The sequence below is a fragment of the Anabas testudineus genome, chromosome 12 (genome assembly GCF_900324465.2).
Source record: "Anabas testudineus chromosome 12, fAnaTes1.2, whole genome shotgun sequence".
NCBI classification, from domain to species: Eukaryota; Metazoa; Chordata; class Actinopteri; order Anabantiformes; family Anabantidae; genus Anabas; species Anabas testudineus.
In genome coordinates this window covers 18,573,495-18,589,948 of record NC_046621.1, presented here as the reverse complement: position 1 = coordinate 18,589,948, position 16,454 = coordinate 18,573,495, and the positions used below count along the sequence as shown (strand labels likewise).

General features: G+C 40.9%; 1 protein-coding gene across 3 annotated transcripts in view; it reads left to right on the top strand.

The window, feature by feature from the left end:
• dicer1 (dicer 1, ribonuclease type III) overlaps window positions 1-14,470 on the top strand; it is a 35,344-nt gene extending 20,874 nt beyond the window's left edge. For 2 of the 3 annotated variants that reach the window (XM_026355726.1, XM_026355727.1), the window contains 8 exons: window positions 261-1,014; window positions 1,537-1,689; window positions 3,864-4,499; window positions 4,675-4,930; window positions 5,548-5,816; window positions 7,127-7,289; window positions 7,401-7,476; window positions 7,971-8,136. In XM_026355726.1, the coding sequence (XP_026211511.1) occupies window positions 261-1,014; window positions 1,537-1,689; window positions 3,864-4,499; window positions 4,675-4,930; window positions 5,548-5,816; window positions 7,127-7,289; window positions 7,401-7,476; window positions 7,971-8,136 (2,473 nt within the window). Of the gene's footprint in view, window positions 1-260; window positions 1,015-1,536; window positions 1,690-3,863; window positions 4,500-4,674; window positions 4,931-5,547; window positions 5,817-7,126; window positions 7,290-7,400; window positions 7,477-7,970 lie in introns of all 3 variants that reach the window. The other variant, XM_026355725.1, reaches the window with a different exon arrangement.
• Window positions 14,471-16,454: the final 1,984 nt, after the last annotated feature.

Genomic DNA, 16,454 nt, shown 5'->3' with positions numbered 1-16,454 from the left:
GTACACAATGTACACATAGACTTAGAGGCAGCTATCACTGGATTGCTTTAATACCAGTGAAACAACCTAAATACTTAATGTGTTGATTCTCTGAGAAGGTCTGCAGTTGTAAGTTTGTTTTTTCTCTATGATGTCTAAGTGGAAAAAAATGGACATGGTATCGACAGATTGTATGTGATTTCACATTCACTTTTGTATAGACTTAAACTAAACAGTTTCCCACAATTTTCATGTAACAATGGTTGCATTGTACGTTGCAGGTATCCAAACCTGGACTTTGGCTGGAAGAGATCTATAGACAGCAAAACATTCATCTCTTGTTCTGAGTCCTGCAGCGAGCACGGTGAAGGTCACTGTAATCAACAAGACACAGGAACCCCCGACCCCAGCTCTTTAACACAACCCAGTAGTGACCACTCTTCCCTGCCTGAGCAGGGGCCCCTCCTGGCCCTTGAGCCTGGAGACTTCACCTGCACCAGGAACCTAACTAATGGCACTGCCGTCGTTGCGGACTGTGACGATGACAAAGACCACCACAACGAGCACCTTCACCAACATGACAATTGCCAACTCTCTCAGCCCAGCTTAACTGGGTTGCAGAGCCCAGAATCAATACAAACCACTACCTCAGTTCCTGTGCAGCCCTCTCACAGCTTGAAGAAGCCCAGCTACAGTTCTCCACAGCTTCGTGATGAATGTATGCCAGGGGGGACCTCAGACCACACAAGTAAAGCTACCTCAGTCATGGGTCCCAGTGCTCCCACAGCACCTTCTCCTGAACTTGCTCCTGATCCCCAGCACAGAGCCCAAGCAGGAGACTCCCCAAAAAACCTGGGGCCCAATCCAGGCCTCATCCTACAGGCCTTGACCCTATCCAACGCCAGCGACGGCTTCAACCTGGAGCGGCTGGAGATGCTCGGTGACTCTTTCCTCAAGCATGCCATCACCACATACCTGTTCTGTACCTACCCTGATGCTCACGAGGGACGACTCAGCTACATGCGCAGCAAAAAGGTGAGGAAGGTCTAGCCCTAGCTTATGCCTTTCATGTTTTACATATGTTTGAGACACAGTGCCAACTCTCTGGGTACCCCGAGAGCAATACATGACAACCACTTCTAACTAGTCATTTTTATAACACTGGCCCAAATTGTTTAGGTATTTCCTGAATCCTCATAGACTCTTGGTTGGTTGGAGTAAATAGCAATCCAATTTAGTCAAGGAAAAGTATCATTTAGATCTGTTTCTTGGGAATGATAATTTCCTCAGATCAAAAACAGAGATGGACTGTATAACTGTACAGAAGAAACTATATTCTTATTCAACAAAGGAAAATATTGTTTAGCATTTATACTGTATTAGTTTATAATTCCTTTATTGTCTATGATTTTACATATTTAGTACATGTGTTTGGTTTTTCCTTAAAAACAAACACACTTAGAAATACTGTTGTCCAACAGCCTTTGGTAAAATTAGCAAGATGACATCATTTCAAGCATCATTGGGAAAGACGATGACTGTCTTCCTGTTATTCAGGTGAGCAACTGTAACCTTTACCGTCTGGGGAAGAAGAAGGGGCTTCCAAGCAGAATGGTGGTGTCCATCTTCGACCCCCCTGTTAACTGGCTGCCTCCTGGCTACGTGGTCAACCAGGACAAAAGCAGCACTGATAAACTGGATTCAGAGGAGGTCAGTAGGATTCTTACTGGACTTTGATCTCTAATATGTGAGTTGAAATTATACATCTGCAGAGCGGTGCCTTGTTTCTTCTTCTCTACTCTCTTTATATGACTGGATTAGCAGTTTGTATGCGTACGGTTTAAATCTAAACCGTACTAAGTGCACATTTAGAGACGTGCACTTAGTAAAACATATTCGTCCAATCAGTTCTGAACAGATGTTACATTGTTACACCATTGTCGGGCCACTAGATGGCAGCCTTCAACCTCTGGCAACACTTAATGTTCTGGTTTTGAAGCCATTAACTTCAACTTCAAGTCCTACAAGATGTACAAGAAGCCAATATAACGCAAATACACAAAGAGTTTAAACAGATATATTAAAGAGAAAGAGGAGCACTTATCAATACTGTACATGTTAATTCCTGGTTACAAACTTAGTCAAAAGGATAAAAAAAGGCATTAATTATCATTATAAATGATTAATCTGTGTCTTTTATAATGCCCTTATTTACCAACAGTTCAAAATATTCAGTTTAAAGCATTAAAAACACAAGATATAATGTAGGATTTGTCAGTTGACCAACAGAGCTGCACAATTAATCATTGTCGCAATCTTAAGTCAGACCCATGTACAATCACACTCATTTGTTTTAAGGTGGTCCACTGTGTCAAACTAAGTGTTGCCTTTTTCTCCTTAAGCTGTATCGACAAATGACTGAACTCTGCATGTTCATTATGAGTCATTCATCAATCATGCTGGAATACTAATCCACTAATGATCATATTACAACATGGAATGCAAACATTAACAGTAACAAAATATTTTTCAAGAAGTTTGAGAGAAAATGGTGATCTCATTTCCGAATAGAAATAAATAAAATGGCTTACATATTTTCCAGAGTTGTGCAGCCATATTAACGGATTAATGTATGAATTATAACAAAAGAATGTTGAAACAAATTATTGCTTTTCTTATTCAAAACTGTGAACGTAATCAGAAGTTGACTTCTAAGTCATTTAACTGTGGATGCCATGCAAGAAAGTAAATGAGAATTAAGTCAACGCTGATATAAAATAATATCTGCTCATTATTAACAAATTTTAGTACATAATTTGACATTTCTACATTAAAAAAATAATAATAATAACTTGGGGGGGGGGGGGGGGGGGGTACAAAAAAAAAAAAGATTTAATGTCACCACTTGCCAATGAGAAGTATTCACCTGAGAGTTTTTGTTTTTTTTCCCAATTTATTACAGCTGACCTAGCACGTACATTTGATTAGTCGTTTGTCTAGGGCACATGTTGCGTGTTATTATTGGTGGTGGTGGTGGTGGTAGTAGTAGTAGTAGTAGTAGTAGTAATTTGGGGAAAAAAATGCAGAAAGAAAACAGAACAGAACAGAAAATTGGTTTATGAGAGAGTGACAAATATTAAATCTCAGTGAGAGACTTGTAGGACATTCTGATGTCAGGAGAGATTGGTCTGTGGTCTGATGAGACCAGTATCAGAGTAGATTTCAGTCTCTCTCTAACTGGTGAAGGACCGAGGTAACTGTCGCTATATATACAGTCACTCCCATCTCAGCTGAGGAAGCATAGAACTCCTTCAAGAGGAATAAAATGTGTCTTGGTGCCCTCCCACTCTAATCTCTTCCTCACACTGTCACTCAATTAACAATACTCCAAGGGAGCTTCCGTGACCTGGAAGTTCTCTTGGATCCATCTCTTAATTGGTGCTTTTCTGCAACCTTTTTGACAAGTTGAATTGTTTATTTGACTCCATGATCTAGTTTTTTAGATCAGGATACTGATGTGGATCTTCCAGTAACACGTGTTTATACTACATTCCTTAAAATACATTTCACTTCAATACTTAGTTTCAGGTTTGGATTTTTAATGAATTAATCTTACTTTGCATAGATCTGTTTTAACTTTGGCATGAAGGAGAATGTTTTTGTAAATTGTGATTTAAAAAAACAAAGGGTAAAAAAAAATCAACTCTCGTTCAGTGTTGTAGAAAACAAATGGTGCACACTTCTACTGTTTTATAGCTATTGTATTCTAAGTGTATTGTGTTAGTGGCCTACACTGTCCCCGGTTAGGAGGCAAAATACGATCTGTTTGCAGTGTTTATTGTTTCTGTTGAACTTTGCTTTCCTTCCTTTGTTTCTACCTGCAGGTCAAAGAGGAGCTTTTGGCCAATGGGGGATCTGTGAACGACTATCATGAGGATGATGATGAAGGTGAAGAGGTGGATGAGGACAGTGAGCTGATGCTGAAGGACGAGCCTAAGGACGAGGTCAACATGGAGGACGATCTGGAGTATTACAAGGAGCACATAAAGTTCATCGACAACATGCTGTTGGGATCTGGTGCGTTTGGTAAGAAGATTTCCCTGAGTGTCTTCCCTCCCTCTCTGACTCCAACCTCGGGTTCCTCCCCTGCCATGGACTCTCCTTACGAATGGAAGGCCCCCAGGAAACCCCTTCATCCGACTGCAGCCCATTACCCCTCAGAGCCTACACCCAGCGGGCCCTCGGCTGAAGAGTTTGACTACAGCTCGTGGGATGCCATGTGTTACCTGGACCCCAGCAAGGCCGGAGAGGAGGATGATTTTGTGGTGGGGTTTTGGAATCCGTCAGAGGAGAACTGCGGTGCAGAGCTCGGCAAGCAGTCCATCTCCTACGACCTGCACACGGAGCAGTGCATTGCGGACAAGAGCATTGCTGACTGTGTTGAGGCTCTGTTGGGCTGCTACCTGACCAGCTGTGGGGAGAGAGCTGCCCAGATGTTCCTCTGCTCACTTGGCCTCAAGGTGTGCTGTAACTTTCGACACGGTTGTATTTCTTTACTAAATGAGTCAGCAGGGTTGCTGTGATGAGTCAGATTTCAGCTCAGAATCGATGAAAAATATGTGTATAGATAAACTTTATGATTACATGCTTGATGTATTCATGCAAACTTATTTTTATTTAATTTTTTTATGACAGGTGTTACCTTTGGAGAGGGGGACCGTGTCAGGAGTAGTTGCTCCTGGTGGTCAGATTACAGCCAGTGACATGTGCTATGGTTGGCTCAAGATCCCACCCCGCTGCATGCTGGACCATCCAGATGCAGAGCGCACTCTCAACCACCTAATTTCTGGCTTTGAGAACTTTGAAAGGAAAATCAACTACACCTTTCAGAACAAGGCTTACCTCCTGCAAGCCTTCACCCACGCTTCCTACCATTACAACACCATTACAGGTCAGAATTGTGCGTGTGTGTGTGTGTGTTGTATCGCTCAAACAATTTAGTTTGATATGGTTGACATGACATGACACCTAACAGTTGATGCAGAGGTGAAAGGGACAGGTGCATGTCTGTGTTGGTAATTGTTTAGCTAATTTGACCTGCTCCAGCACTTGCAGCAGTGGTTGTGACACGTCACCAAAATCCAAATTTTTTGCCTCAAGTGACTCAGATCAGAACCTACTCACTAGCTCATGCCACCTGCATCAAAATTTGTACTCCCTCTTAAAGTTATAACTCAGATATATCCCAGCACACGGGCTTTATAGGTTCAATGAGACTTTCACTTTCAGATGGTGTCTTCTATATTTGGTGTGCATTACCAATAAACTCAGAAATCTGATTACAAATCAGAGAAGAAAAAAAAAACTCCAGAACCTGCTTGCGAATCCGTTACGAATATGTATTGCAACGTCGTTTTTTTTTTTTTTTAACGTTATCAATGTAACCCTGTGATAGCTGTATGTACATCTACAGATGTGGAAACTGCTAAGAGCTAATTTACATAATGGTGCCCATATGTCAAAAATATGTGGAACTAGTTGGACGTTGTTTCTTTTCCTTCTCCTCAGATTGTTACCAGCGGCTGGAGTTCCTTGGTGATGCAATTCTAGACTACCTCATTACGAAGCACCTTTACGAAGACCCGCGGCAGCATTCTCCCGGCGTGCTGACAGACCTGCGCTCAGCCCTCGTCAACAACACCATCTTTGCCTCTCTGGCTGTCAAGTACGACTACCACAAGTACTTCAAGGCCATTTCGCCTGAGCTTTTCCACGTCATCGATGACTTTGTGCAGTTTCAGCTGGAGAAGAACGAGATGCAAGGCATGGACTCCGAGGTGAGTCTTGTTCCTACCAAGCACAGCTAGCACAGTACTTAACAACAGCCTTGTGGGAGGAAACCTAATCTTTCTAGTTATAGTTGCCCCCCCCAAAAAAACAAAACAAAACAATAAAAACAAAAAACACACAAATAATAGCCAGCATTCAGAAAAGATCTGGCTGAATGGCAAAGTATTCACCGTATATCAATCTGTTTCATATTCTGATGATTTCTGTCCTGTAGAGAAATGCAGTTGGATTTAATTTGCCTTGAAATGGCTATCTTGGCACCAGATCTCCTCTACTTGCTTGACTTTTAAGCCTTAGGGACAGCATGCACATACATAAGTATACTGCAATACTGATATGGTACCGCTGTACTGCTTCACTTCATCATAAACATTATGAAGCTGCTGGAGGCCCATTCATATTTTCTGCCTGCCCTCCACACGACTTCCTGTTCATACTTGAACTAAGGGATGTGCAGACCCTAAAAGGTGATAGCGACTCGGTACAGCAGAGACAGCAAAAAACAGAGCTGCTTTGTTTGTTCTGTTTCACTGAACAATATGGGAAATAAATACATGAAAAGTGACTGCAAATAGACTGTTTCAGTTACATTCAAATAAATGTTACACACCATCAGTGCATGAAACAATCAACTTTTCTGGTTCTGTCTCTACCAAGGTTGTATTATGAGAGCTGGATATCAGACTCAAGCATGACTTGACTGCAAACTAAAAGTCTTCTGGATTCAGGGTTGGCTTTGTTGTTGTGCAGTCTCCCACACATACACACTAGTATTTCTGAACCAACACCATCAGTGTACTCCCGCCTGGCCTTTTGATGTTGCATTGCAATGATATAATGCACTTATAATGACTTTAACTGTTATACTGGACTGCTGCCTACACAGCATGTAATCACCCATATGAGGATGGGTTCCCTGTTGAGTCTGGTTCCTCTCAAGGTTTCTTCCTGTTGCCTTCTCAGGGAGTTTTTCTTGCCACCGTCGCCCTCGGCTTGCTCATCAGGGACAATCTCATTTCATGATTCATACACATTAACTGTTCATGTACTGTTCTTTGGTTGTGTAAAGCTGCTTTGTGACAATGTTAATTGTAAAAAGCGCTCTACAAATAAAATTGAATTGAATTGAATTGAATATAATGGAAAAAGTCAAAGCAAATGGTGTCAGTTTGTTTAGTACCATTTATTTATTGTTATTATTTTGTCATGTTTGTTGTTAATCCAATTAATTAAATAAAATAAAAGAATCTGAAATGTTTAAATGTTATTTGTGGATTTTCTTTATTTTTTATATCAGTTACGACGCTCTGAAGAAGATGAGGAGAAGGAGGAGGACATTGAGGTCCCCAAGGCCATGGGGGATATCTTTGAGTCACTAGCCGGAGCGATCTACATGGACAGCAAGATGTCACTGGAGACAGTGTGGCAGGTGTATTATCCAATGATGAGGCCACTTATAGGTGAGGACTAATGAGCAGTATATAGTCATGATTGTTGAACATTTTAGTGTTGACCTGTTGAAGAAGTCATTTTTTATGATGCTCTTCTTTCCATCCCCTATCACTTAACAGAAAAATTCTCTGCCAATGTGCCACGCTCTCCTGTGAGGGAGCTGCTTGAGATGGAACCAGAAACTGCCAAGTTCAGGTAGGAGATCAGCTCTTATCAAAGTTTATTTCCAATATTAAATAGGCAGCATCTCTTCATCTGCCCACCTGTCTATGACAGGCCTGTGGTTTATTTGTGCAGAGCCCAACTAACAGCTACACAGACAACTAATAATTAACAGGCTTGTGTGCTCATCTAATACCCATTTAGGAATTCATCCAGCTTGGAGTTGCTGGAAGTCTTTTATTGTGAAGTGTTTCTGCAGGAAATTATGAATTATTTGCCTTCAATTACCACTAATTAAAAACTGCACAATAAAAAGTCAGGTTGGAAAACGATATAGATGAAATGGAAGACGAGAGGCAGCGAACACTGGTTATCTCAAGTGTGGAGCAAAGTAACAGTAGTTTTAACATGATACATTTGCCTCACACCAGAAAAATCTCTTACATGATAAACTTTTCATCATGTTCTTCAGTTAATGAAAATGTTTGAAAACTACTAGAACGTGTTTACCTTTTCTCTATTTGCAGCCCTGCAGAGAGAACGTACGATGGGAAGGTCCGCGTGACGGTGGAGGTCGTCGGTAAAGGCAAGTTTAAAGGAGTTGGCCGCAGCTATCGGATCGCCAAGTCAGCAGCGGCAAGACGAGCTCTGCGCAGCCTCAAAGCCAATCAACCTCAGGTCCAAAACAACTGAGCTCCTCGCCCGAGCTCTCAGCATTAGCACCTAAGCTATTGTCACTAACAGAGAAAAAGCAAATGTCAGTTTCCAACACAGTGCGATGCTAGCCCTGTATCTTCAGCCTGCGACCGCTCAGCCAAGGCAGCCAGGGAACATTCTGTGGAGATGCAACAGAAGAAGCAGACTGATCTCACAACAGATTTCACATCAAATCTTTTACCTTTTTTTTTGTTTGTTTGTTTTCTTTTTTCTTTTATTTGCGCAAACACAATCTTTACTTTCCCCTCTGCTTTGTGTAATCACGAGTGCTTTATTAACATTTAGCAACGTTTTTAAAAAGGTCAGGTCACAATGTTTTTTTTTTTGTTTTGTTTTTTTTTTTTTTTTTTTTTGTTTTAATTTGGATAACCTCTGTGTCAGTGAAATGAGGTTTATGCTTATTGTGTAGTATTAGATTGTACATAGTTCAATCAAAGGTGTAAATCAAAGTATGTAGGAAAAAAAAAATTAAAACAAAAAACGCTAAACTCCTCAGCCTGTGCACTAGTGCCAGTCAGTTTTAAAGCGTTTTTTAAAACGCTAACAGCAGACATGGCTAACAGATACCACAGGAGTGAACACCTGGTGGCACTTCTGTCTGAAATCTCTCTTGAAATGGTATTCTTAATCACTTTTGCACTTATTCCATTAGGGTCTGTTATTTTGAGAATTGTGTGGTCACATTGACACCAAAATCATATTTGTAGCAAAGTATATAAATATATAGAAAAAATATAAAATACATGAATGATATTTTTGGCCTTTGATGCTAAGGCTCACCCTCATATCCTGTGAAACGGACAGGAATTCCAACATTCCCAGTTACTGTAATTTAAAGTAGTTTTTGAGCGCGCTTGAAGTTGCATGTTGTTGTAGCTTATGTATAAACCATGACAACTGGATGGCTTCTATAAATGTTCTAAATCTATGGATATATCTTGAGTGTGTGAGAGCAACATTAGATGTTTATGGCGTTATCTTGGTGATTAGGTTTATTGTGTTTTGATACCAAGAATGGATGGAGTCGAATTAGTCCTTCTTGCGCACTAAATGTCTTTCCATTGAATGAGTCATCCAGTTTTGATAGAAGAAGAGAAAGACATATCACACGTACAATATGCTGCAGACTTTTCTACTAATTGGATACTCGTGGATACAAGGACGCAATCTTTTCAAAAACAGTCTTTTTGGGGAGGAAAAAAAAAAAAGGCCAATTCATTTCAACACAGTAGTGTTCCTCACATCCCGTACCTACCAAAGCTATAGCAGATGTGACACTATGAGGTTGAAGTTGATTCCTGCGGATAAGGATACCAGCCTTTCTGTTTGGCAAAATGTTGCTACTCGCTAAATGTCTTTTTTTTTTTTTTTTTTTTTTAATCTCTCATTGATAAGCCCTTTTTTCACTTGAATACCTCAGTTAATTGCATGCATTTTCTTGTCTTTATTTTTTTTTTTTTTTTGTTTTGTTTGGTGCTATGTTTTTGTATTAAGCTTGAATTTCTCATCTTTTTTGCACTGTAACTATAATACCTCTTTATTTGACTTTTTAAAGTTTTAAAGATTTGGTTTTTTCTGTTCGTCAGCCATCAAACTATAGAGACGAGCTGTGTTGTTATCTCCTCCCCCTCCCATCCATGAGGGTGACACTTGATAAAAGTTTTTGGGGGGGGTGGGGGCAGGTTAGAAAGTGTATTCTCTGCACATAAGCCTGACTGAATTGATTTTTTTTTTTTTTTTTTTTTTTTTTTGTTTCATCAGTTGTTTTTGAATCTTGGGTAAGATCAGAGTATTCATTGATCCGATTAAGATGGGTGCCTGTAGAGGTAATCAGATTGCACTCACAGGACGAGGGGGCTTGGTTTATCTTCATAAATGGTGTTAGCAGAGACCTAAACCTGTGTGCTTCCTAAACTGTGTTAGTACAGCTATCTGAAATCTAATTCACAGTCACATAATCTCACCCACAGGTGCTTCTACCTCAAAGGACCGTGCACTCAGTGTTGGTTTGTGGACAAGCCTGCAGTTCAGTATGATGGTGACTGTAGTCTTTTTACTGTGATATCTGTACTGTCTGTGTCACACAGACAGTAAACACCATGCAGATAGGTTTTTATTGAATTGATAACCCCCCACCCCCCCCCACCCAGTCATTTGTGTCTCGTGTCTTGAACTGAATTAGAACTCAGTGCCTTCTCTGTGGGACGTCAGTGTCAGCGTAGGCCACATCTGACCAATGGGAATCAAACTGGATAGTGATTACACTGGAGTGGGGGGGGACTAGTTTTGTAAATGAACTGCAGCTGAGCTTCCAGTATAGGGCCAGAAATGCTAACACTGTTTAAAATGAGTGTGTCTTAGATCACATTTGCATTTCATCAACTGCATATATTTGGTTATACTTAATATATCAGTAAGGCACAATATTAAACTGAAGTTAAAGTGGACCTTAAAGCTACAGAAGCTTTATTTATTTATTTTTAGTCTCGTTGGGCCAGTGCGCTAAGCTGTAAACGCACATGACACTTTGTCAGCTGGTGTCTACAGGAAGTTGATTCTCCGCTCTGCTTTTAGCTCATGTTAGTGTTTGTTTACTGAAAACATCTGGCTGCTGCTACGGGAAACAAGCTCGATGAGAGCAGAAGTTACAGGCTGTAGGAGCAAAATAACTAACTGATGATAAAAGCTGTGTAGAGCTGACAGGACTAGTGATAATTCCTGAATTTGTCACTGTGAGTTACCCCCTCCACATTACAAACCTTCATTTGATCAATGATTTAGGAGAAAATGAATTTATACTGCTTTAAAGGACGATTTTGCCCATTTTCAATGTTTCTAATTTAGGTCGTTTATGTTTATGAAAAGTATTAAATATCCTTGTCTCTATTTAAAAAGAACTCCTTTCCAGTTAAAGTAATACCATCTGGAGGAGGACTGCTGGAGGAGCAGGTTATTCAGGATAAGCAACCAGATGCCTGAATTGAACAGACAACTATAAAAACTTCCAGATGATGTCAAGTAGAGGAGATTTCCAGCTAGAAGCAGAGAAATATTTTAATATAGAGAAGACAGAGATGTTTAAAACCATTCCTATACTCTTTTGCCCAGATTTTACCTATAGGAAGCTATTTGAAAATGAGTGAAGTCGCCCCATAAGGTTTGTTACTCAGGGCTCTGTTGTGTTGGGCTGGAACGTAGTTTTAAAGTGTTATTTCATTTAATATTGTCCAGATTAGTGCACAAGGATTAAACCAAGTCATATATGTTGTCCCATTGTTGGGTGTCCCAATCTCTAGATAGGAATAAAACAAGAACAAAACGTAAGCTAACTGGAGCTAAATACTGCAGTATAATACAACTGTATTTTAACATAAATGCTTGTGCGTTCAAAGGTGGTTTCTTTTCTTAGGCTGGTGTCTTAAGACACATTGTCGGCCCTGCAGATCGTCATGTGGATATTTAAGTGTGAATTTGTGAACTCCAACATTTCTCGTGCAAATTAGTTCACGATGTGACTTCAGTGCATCTTGCTCCAACCTGTGAGTGCAATCTGTCATTCTTTGTCAAGCAGCTGTCGGACCCTCTTTAGTCTACCTGGCCTGTGCTTTTTGATTTTCCCCATCAGAGAAGACACGCTGTCAGGCTTCAGAAGTGGAGTGTGTCTGGGCTTGCAGTCACTCACCCTGCAACATCTCTGTCTGACACAACCACACACACACACACACACACACACACACAGCTATTTTGAGTTAGTTTGGTTTAACACACTAAATATCTATGTGATTCTGGCGGGTCAGGGAAGGGTTTAATAAGAAAAAAACAAGAAGAAAAGAATGTGAAATAACTCATTGTGCCACGCCCACTCTGTTTTTGTTTGCGACTTTTGGAAAATAAGGTTCACAAATAGTGTTGGCATCAGAATCCAATGGCTTCACCTTGTATGTGTGTCTTTTTATTTTAGGAGCGAGATTTGTGTGTGGGACACTCGAAGCTGAGGTAGTCCTGGTTTTTCCCAGCGGACTATGTTTTCTCGTTCTGACAGATTAAAGTTTGTTTTGTTTGTTTTTGTTTTTGTTTCCCTTTTCTTTTTGTACATGTAGCACAATTGAGCATTGCACTTGGGCGCCATACTTTACCTCATGTCAGAGCGTGAAATGGAGTGAACGATGGAGGAATAAACAAAGAAGTGTATATATGATGCCGCAACATAAAGAGGACTAACTTATGGTTCAGGCTTTGCTGCTGTTTCTATTGCTGGTATTACACAATCCAGAATAAGGGGCTTTGGGAGGGGGAGACAAAATGTGCCTGTAAGTTACCTGATGAATACACTGTAAAAAGAAAAAAAAAAAAAATCAACCTGGGGCTAAAACGTGTGGACGTGTTGTAGACTCACGTCCTGCCTTAAACAGCTGTTTGGAAACTAATTGGAAGTCCAGTCATGACTTGAATGATAAACTGACGCTCGTGGTGGAATTCTCTTCTGACTACTTTGACATGGACGCCTTGTTCTATTCTTGGACTATACGACAAACCTCCCCCAGCCCTTTATTAGGAACCTAAAGGAAAAATCCACTCAAACTTGCTCTTCTAGTTTTGCATAGATCATAATGAAGTGTTATTTGTTGTTGTAACAGTGTTCACACTCATCTTCTTATCCTTTGTTTCCTTCCATGCAAGATGGTAAATCCCTTCTGCTGGGGCTGTTTTTTTTTTTTGTTTGTTTGTATTTTGAATATTTGATGTGTAACAGTGTGTTAAATTGTAAACTTCTCAGTGATCAAGTGCAACAGACTGTGCCTTGTGCCTCGTGCAGTATAGTAGGCATTCTGACATGGTTGTTCTATCACAGCGATGATGTCATACCATCAGTCAAACGTGTGGAAATATTACAAGTTTTTCTTTTGTTTGTTTTTTTACATTTGGTCATAAAGTTAACATTGTAAAAAGGGCTTCCAACTGTGGCTGAGATTTGTAGTTGAGAACCAAAATCCACCTGATGTTTCCAGTTGATGGGGAACTTGCAGACTTACCGACGGCACCTGAATTGAGACACAGTTTGACGATGAAAAAAAAAACATTATATCTCCCTCTTTGATTAGAGTTTGACTTGAGGCCACTTGAGGAGGAAGCCCTTTCCTCTCTTTGAGTCTGAAAAACAATGTAATTACATTTCTCTGCCTGTAAGAAGTATCCAAGCTGCTTGTACTCAATCTGTGATTTTAATACAACACTGATTCTCTGTGGATGTAACTAGGCAGGAATATTGGCAGCAGTGTTGGAGAAAACTTGTCCTCAGCTATGCTTATCTACATACCTACCACGTACTATATGTTTTCACTGCTGTCATCTTACCGTTGACCTTTTTGTGCCACTGTGGCTTCTGGTGATGTGGGAAAACAGTAGCTCACGAAGAAGAAATTCTGTTGTCAGTGAGGTCGCAGTCTGCCCCCTAGTAGCTAACGTTATATCCTTCAGACATAAGTTCTCTACGCAAGGAATAGTGTGAACAATGTAGTGCAGTGTAGTGTAGTACAGCACTGCAATCAAAGACAGTGCAGGATCTCTTCTTCAGAGCTGCTACTGATGACCACAAGCTGTATGACGATGCTGGAACAGACGGCCCGACTTTCTGTTGGCTGTAACGACCTCTGTGAGACACAGTCATGCTTTTGTTACTTTGCACTCGCCTGTATTCACTTGAAAGACGTCAATCATCCAGTGGGTTTGTATTTGTGTTTGTTCACAGCTGATGCATTATGCTATCAACGTCTCAAAAGTTACTTGTTTTCATCAAGGGGTTTGATGCGTGAAGTTTCCTGTTGACTTCTGTCAAAAAGACTTAGTTACATCCACTTTCATTGTGAAGTGCTTCGACAGTTGTAGCGTGTTAAGGTGGATTTTTCCTTTAAGGTCTGGTCAGAGTTTTGTTAAAGACAGGTGAGGTGAAATGCCTGATTCAAACAAGCAGGAAGCAGACGGGGAGAGATATCGGCCTCATAAAGCCAGCACAGAGCACTGACTGTTCACTGAGCAGCAGAACACCAGCAGAGTGGAGCTGAATGGAACGAGTGACGAACTGTTCTCATGATGGGGGGAATATGGGCCACCACAACCTGCAGCAAACGTTTAAGGGACATGGGAAAAGAAATTGAACTCCTCACTCATACTGTAATACCGTGCTGCAGTGGTTTGCGGTCTGCACCTTATGGATCACAAATACCTTTAATTTGTTTTGTTTAGTTTTTCTTTTTTCCCTTTTTTTTTTTTTTTTTTTTTTTTTTATAATTGTAGCCCAGTATATCTACAATAAAAGTAATGGTATGGTCATTCACTGTGGGTCCTGTGGGGTTGATTGAGTGTTTGCAGATAAGAGGAGCATATGAGTAGAGAGGCCTGTGTGTGTGTGTGTGTGTGTGTGTGTGTGTATGTGTGTATGTGAGTGTGAGTTCTCAGAGGGGTTTCTGAAACGGTGATGAGTAGATTTATACAGGATGTGTGAACAAATCAAATGCTCAAACTCCCGTTCCGCATATGACGAATGAGACGAATCAGACACAAACCTCAAATGTAAATAGTTTCACTGTTCTCCTTTGTTTTCTCATTCACATAAGTTTGGAGCTTCAGTGTCTTCTGCGAGGACACTTGTGGACCAGGAAGAGCCCAGAATCAAACCTGTGCTTTATGGACAGCCTGCTATAGCAGCAGATCCACAGCTTGTCGAACGCATTCCTCACCTATTAAAACTTTCTTTACTCAAGTTCAATCTTATATTTGAGTGCTGGTAAGACTTTTTGTCTGTGCCGCCCTTAAAAACTAGTGGACCCACGCTGAGCTTCACTCTTTAATAAGTTATTTTAATTTTATCAAGACTGAGCTGAATTGAAACTGCATTGGCAGTGATGACACTGCTGCACGGGGATAAACCGACCCACCTCCTGGTCCAGCACTCCATCTGTAGCTGTTTGGATGATAAACATCACAGGATGTTGAATTTAGCTTTAAACATGCTTCACTTTTGATTCAGTTTTAAAACCTGTGCAGATGTGAACATGATTTCTGTAGTTCAGCCAGTCAGATCAATAAAGAATAAAGACATGATCTGACAGAATAAAGTATACAAAAACACACCAGCAGGTGTCTGGATACTTGGCCACCTGGATTAAGGTTCAGCTAATGTGCGGATATTGTTTCACGTCGTTCTTCATTCTTTCAGCTCCGTACGAGTGCAGCCTGCCCATCATCTGCTCCGCTCCTCCGGCCTGCAGCCGGCTCTGATGCTCGTCAGCAGCACCCACTATATTGGCTCTGTCTGAGGTGCCTGCTGACTGTACACAACAGCAGCTTTAGTGGGCGCTGGGGACCAAACAGCAGGTTTTCACTTTACTGAAACTGCTGCCATCAATGTTCATAAGATCTTTGTTCAGAATTCAACTGTCCATTTAACTAACAGGTCCTAAAGTTGATCCTCCTACATGGCTGATGGAATTAAAGTGGGCTGAGATGTGACTGAGGTCAGCAGTCGTTTGCTAATCTGCTCACATGAATGAGTGAAGCGTAGTCCTGGTTTGATGGGGATGAGGTGAACGGGGACAGTTCGCAGGTTAAGAAGCAGGTTGTCAGCTTCTAAAGCAGAGTTAGTCTGAGCTACAAATGATTCATTACTGCTACACAAATTCAGACAGAGAGAACCCAACAGTCCAGTGGGAGACGGTGGGGAGGAAAAAGTCACGTGCCTTGACTGGTTGGAGTGAGCAGACAGTAAGAAGCAACACACAGGACATGATGATTGAGAATGCAGCAGATTCCTGGTGCAGCCTGCCAGTAGGACCTGGAACATTAATGATGAGGACCTGGAAGGAGGACAGAAGACACAAGGGAGAGAAGCACACAGGCTGTATGCTCATGTGTTTGGGGGAAAAAAGAACAGAGGATGAATGCTGTTATTTTCATATGGTCCACACTGAAATACTGGGTTTATTAATTCAGTGAGACTAAAACCCAACCACTAACCAAGTACTGGTACTGGTGATGTCTGTATAAATATGATCTGAAGCAACAATCAGGTGAGTGTGGGAGGACATGTTGTTCAGATTTCTGAAGAGTCAACCGTGAGCAGATCCTGGACAGAGAACAGTCACTAAGGCTTTGATAGAGGAGAAGTGGCCCATTCTTTACTAACCACTGTCTCACATCCATCATCACCAGAGTTTCATTTAGATGCTCACAGAGCTGTTAAGCATTATGAATGTGGATTTTGAGTGTTACACTCACAGGACACTTTGAAGTGTTTA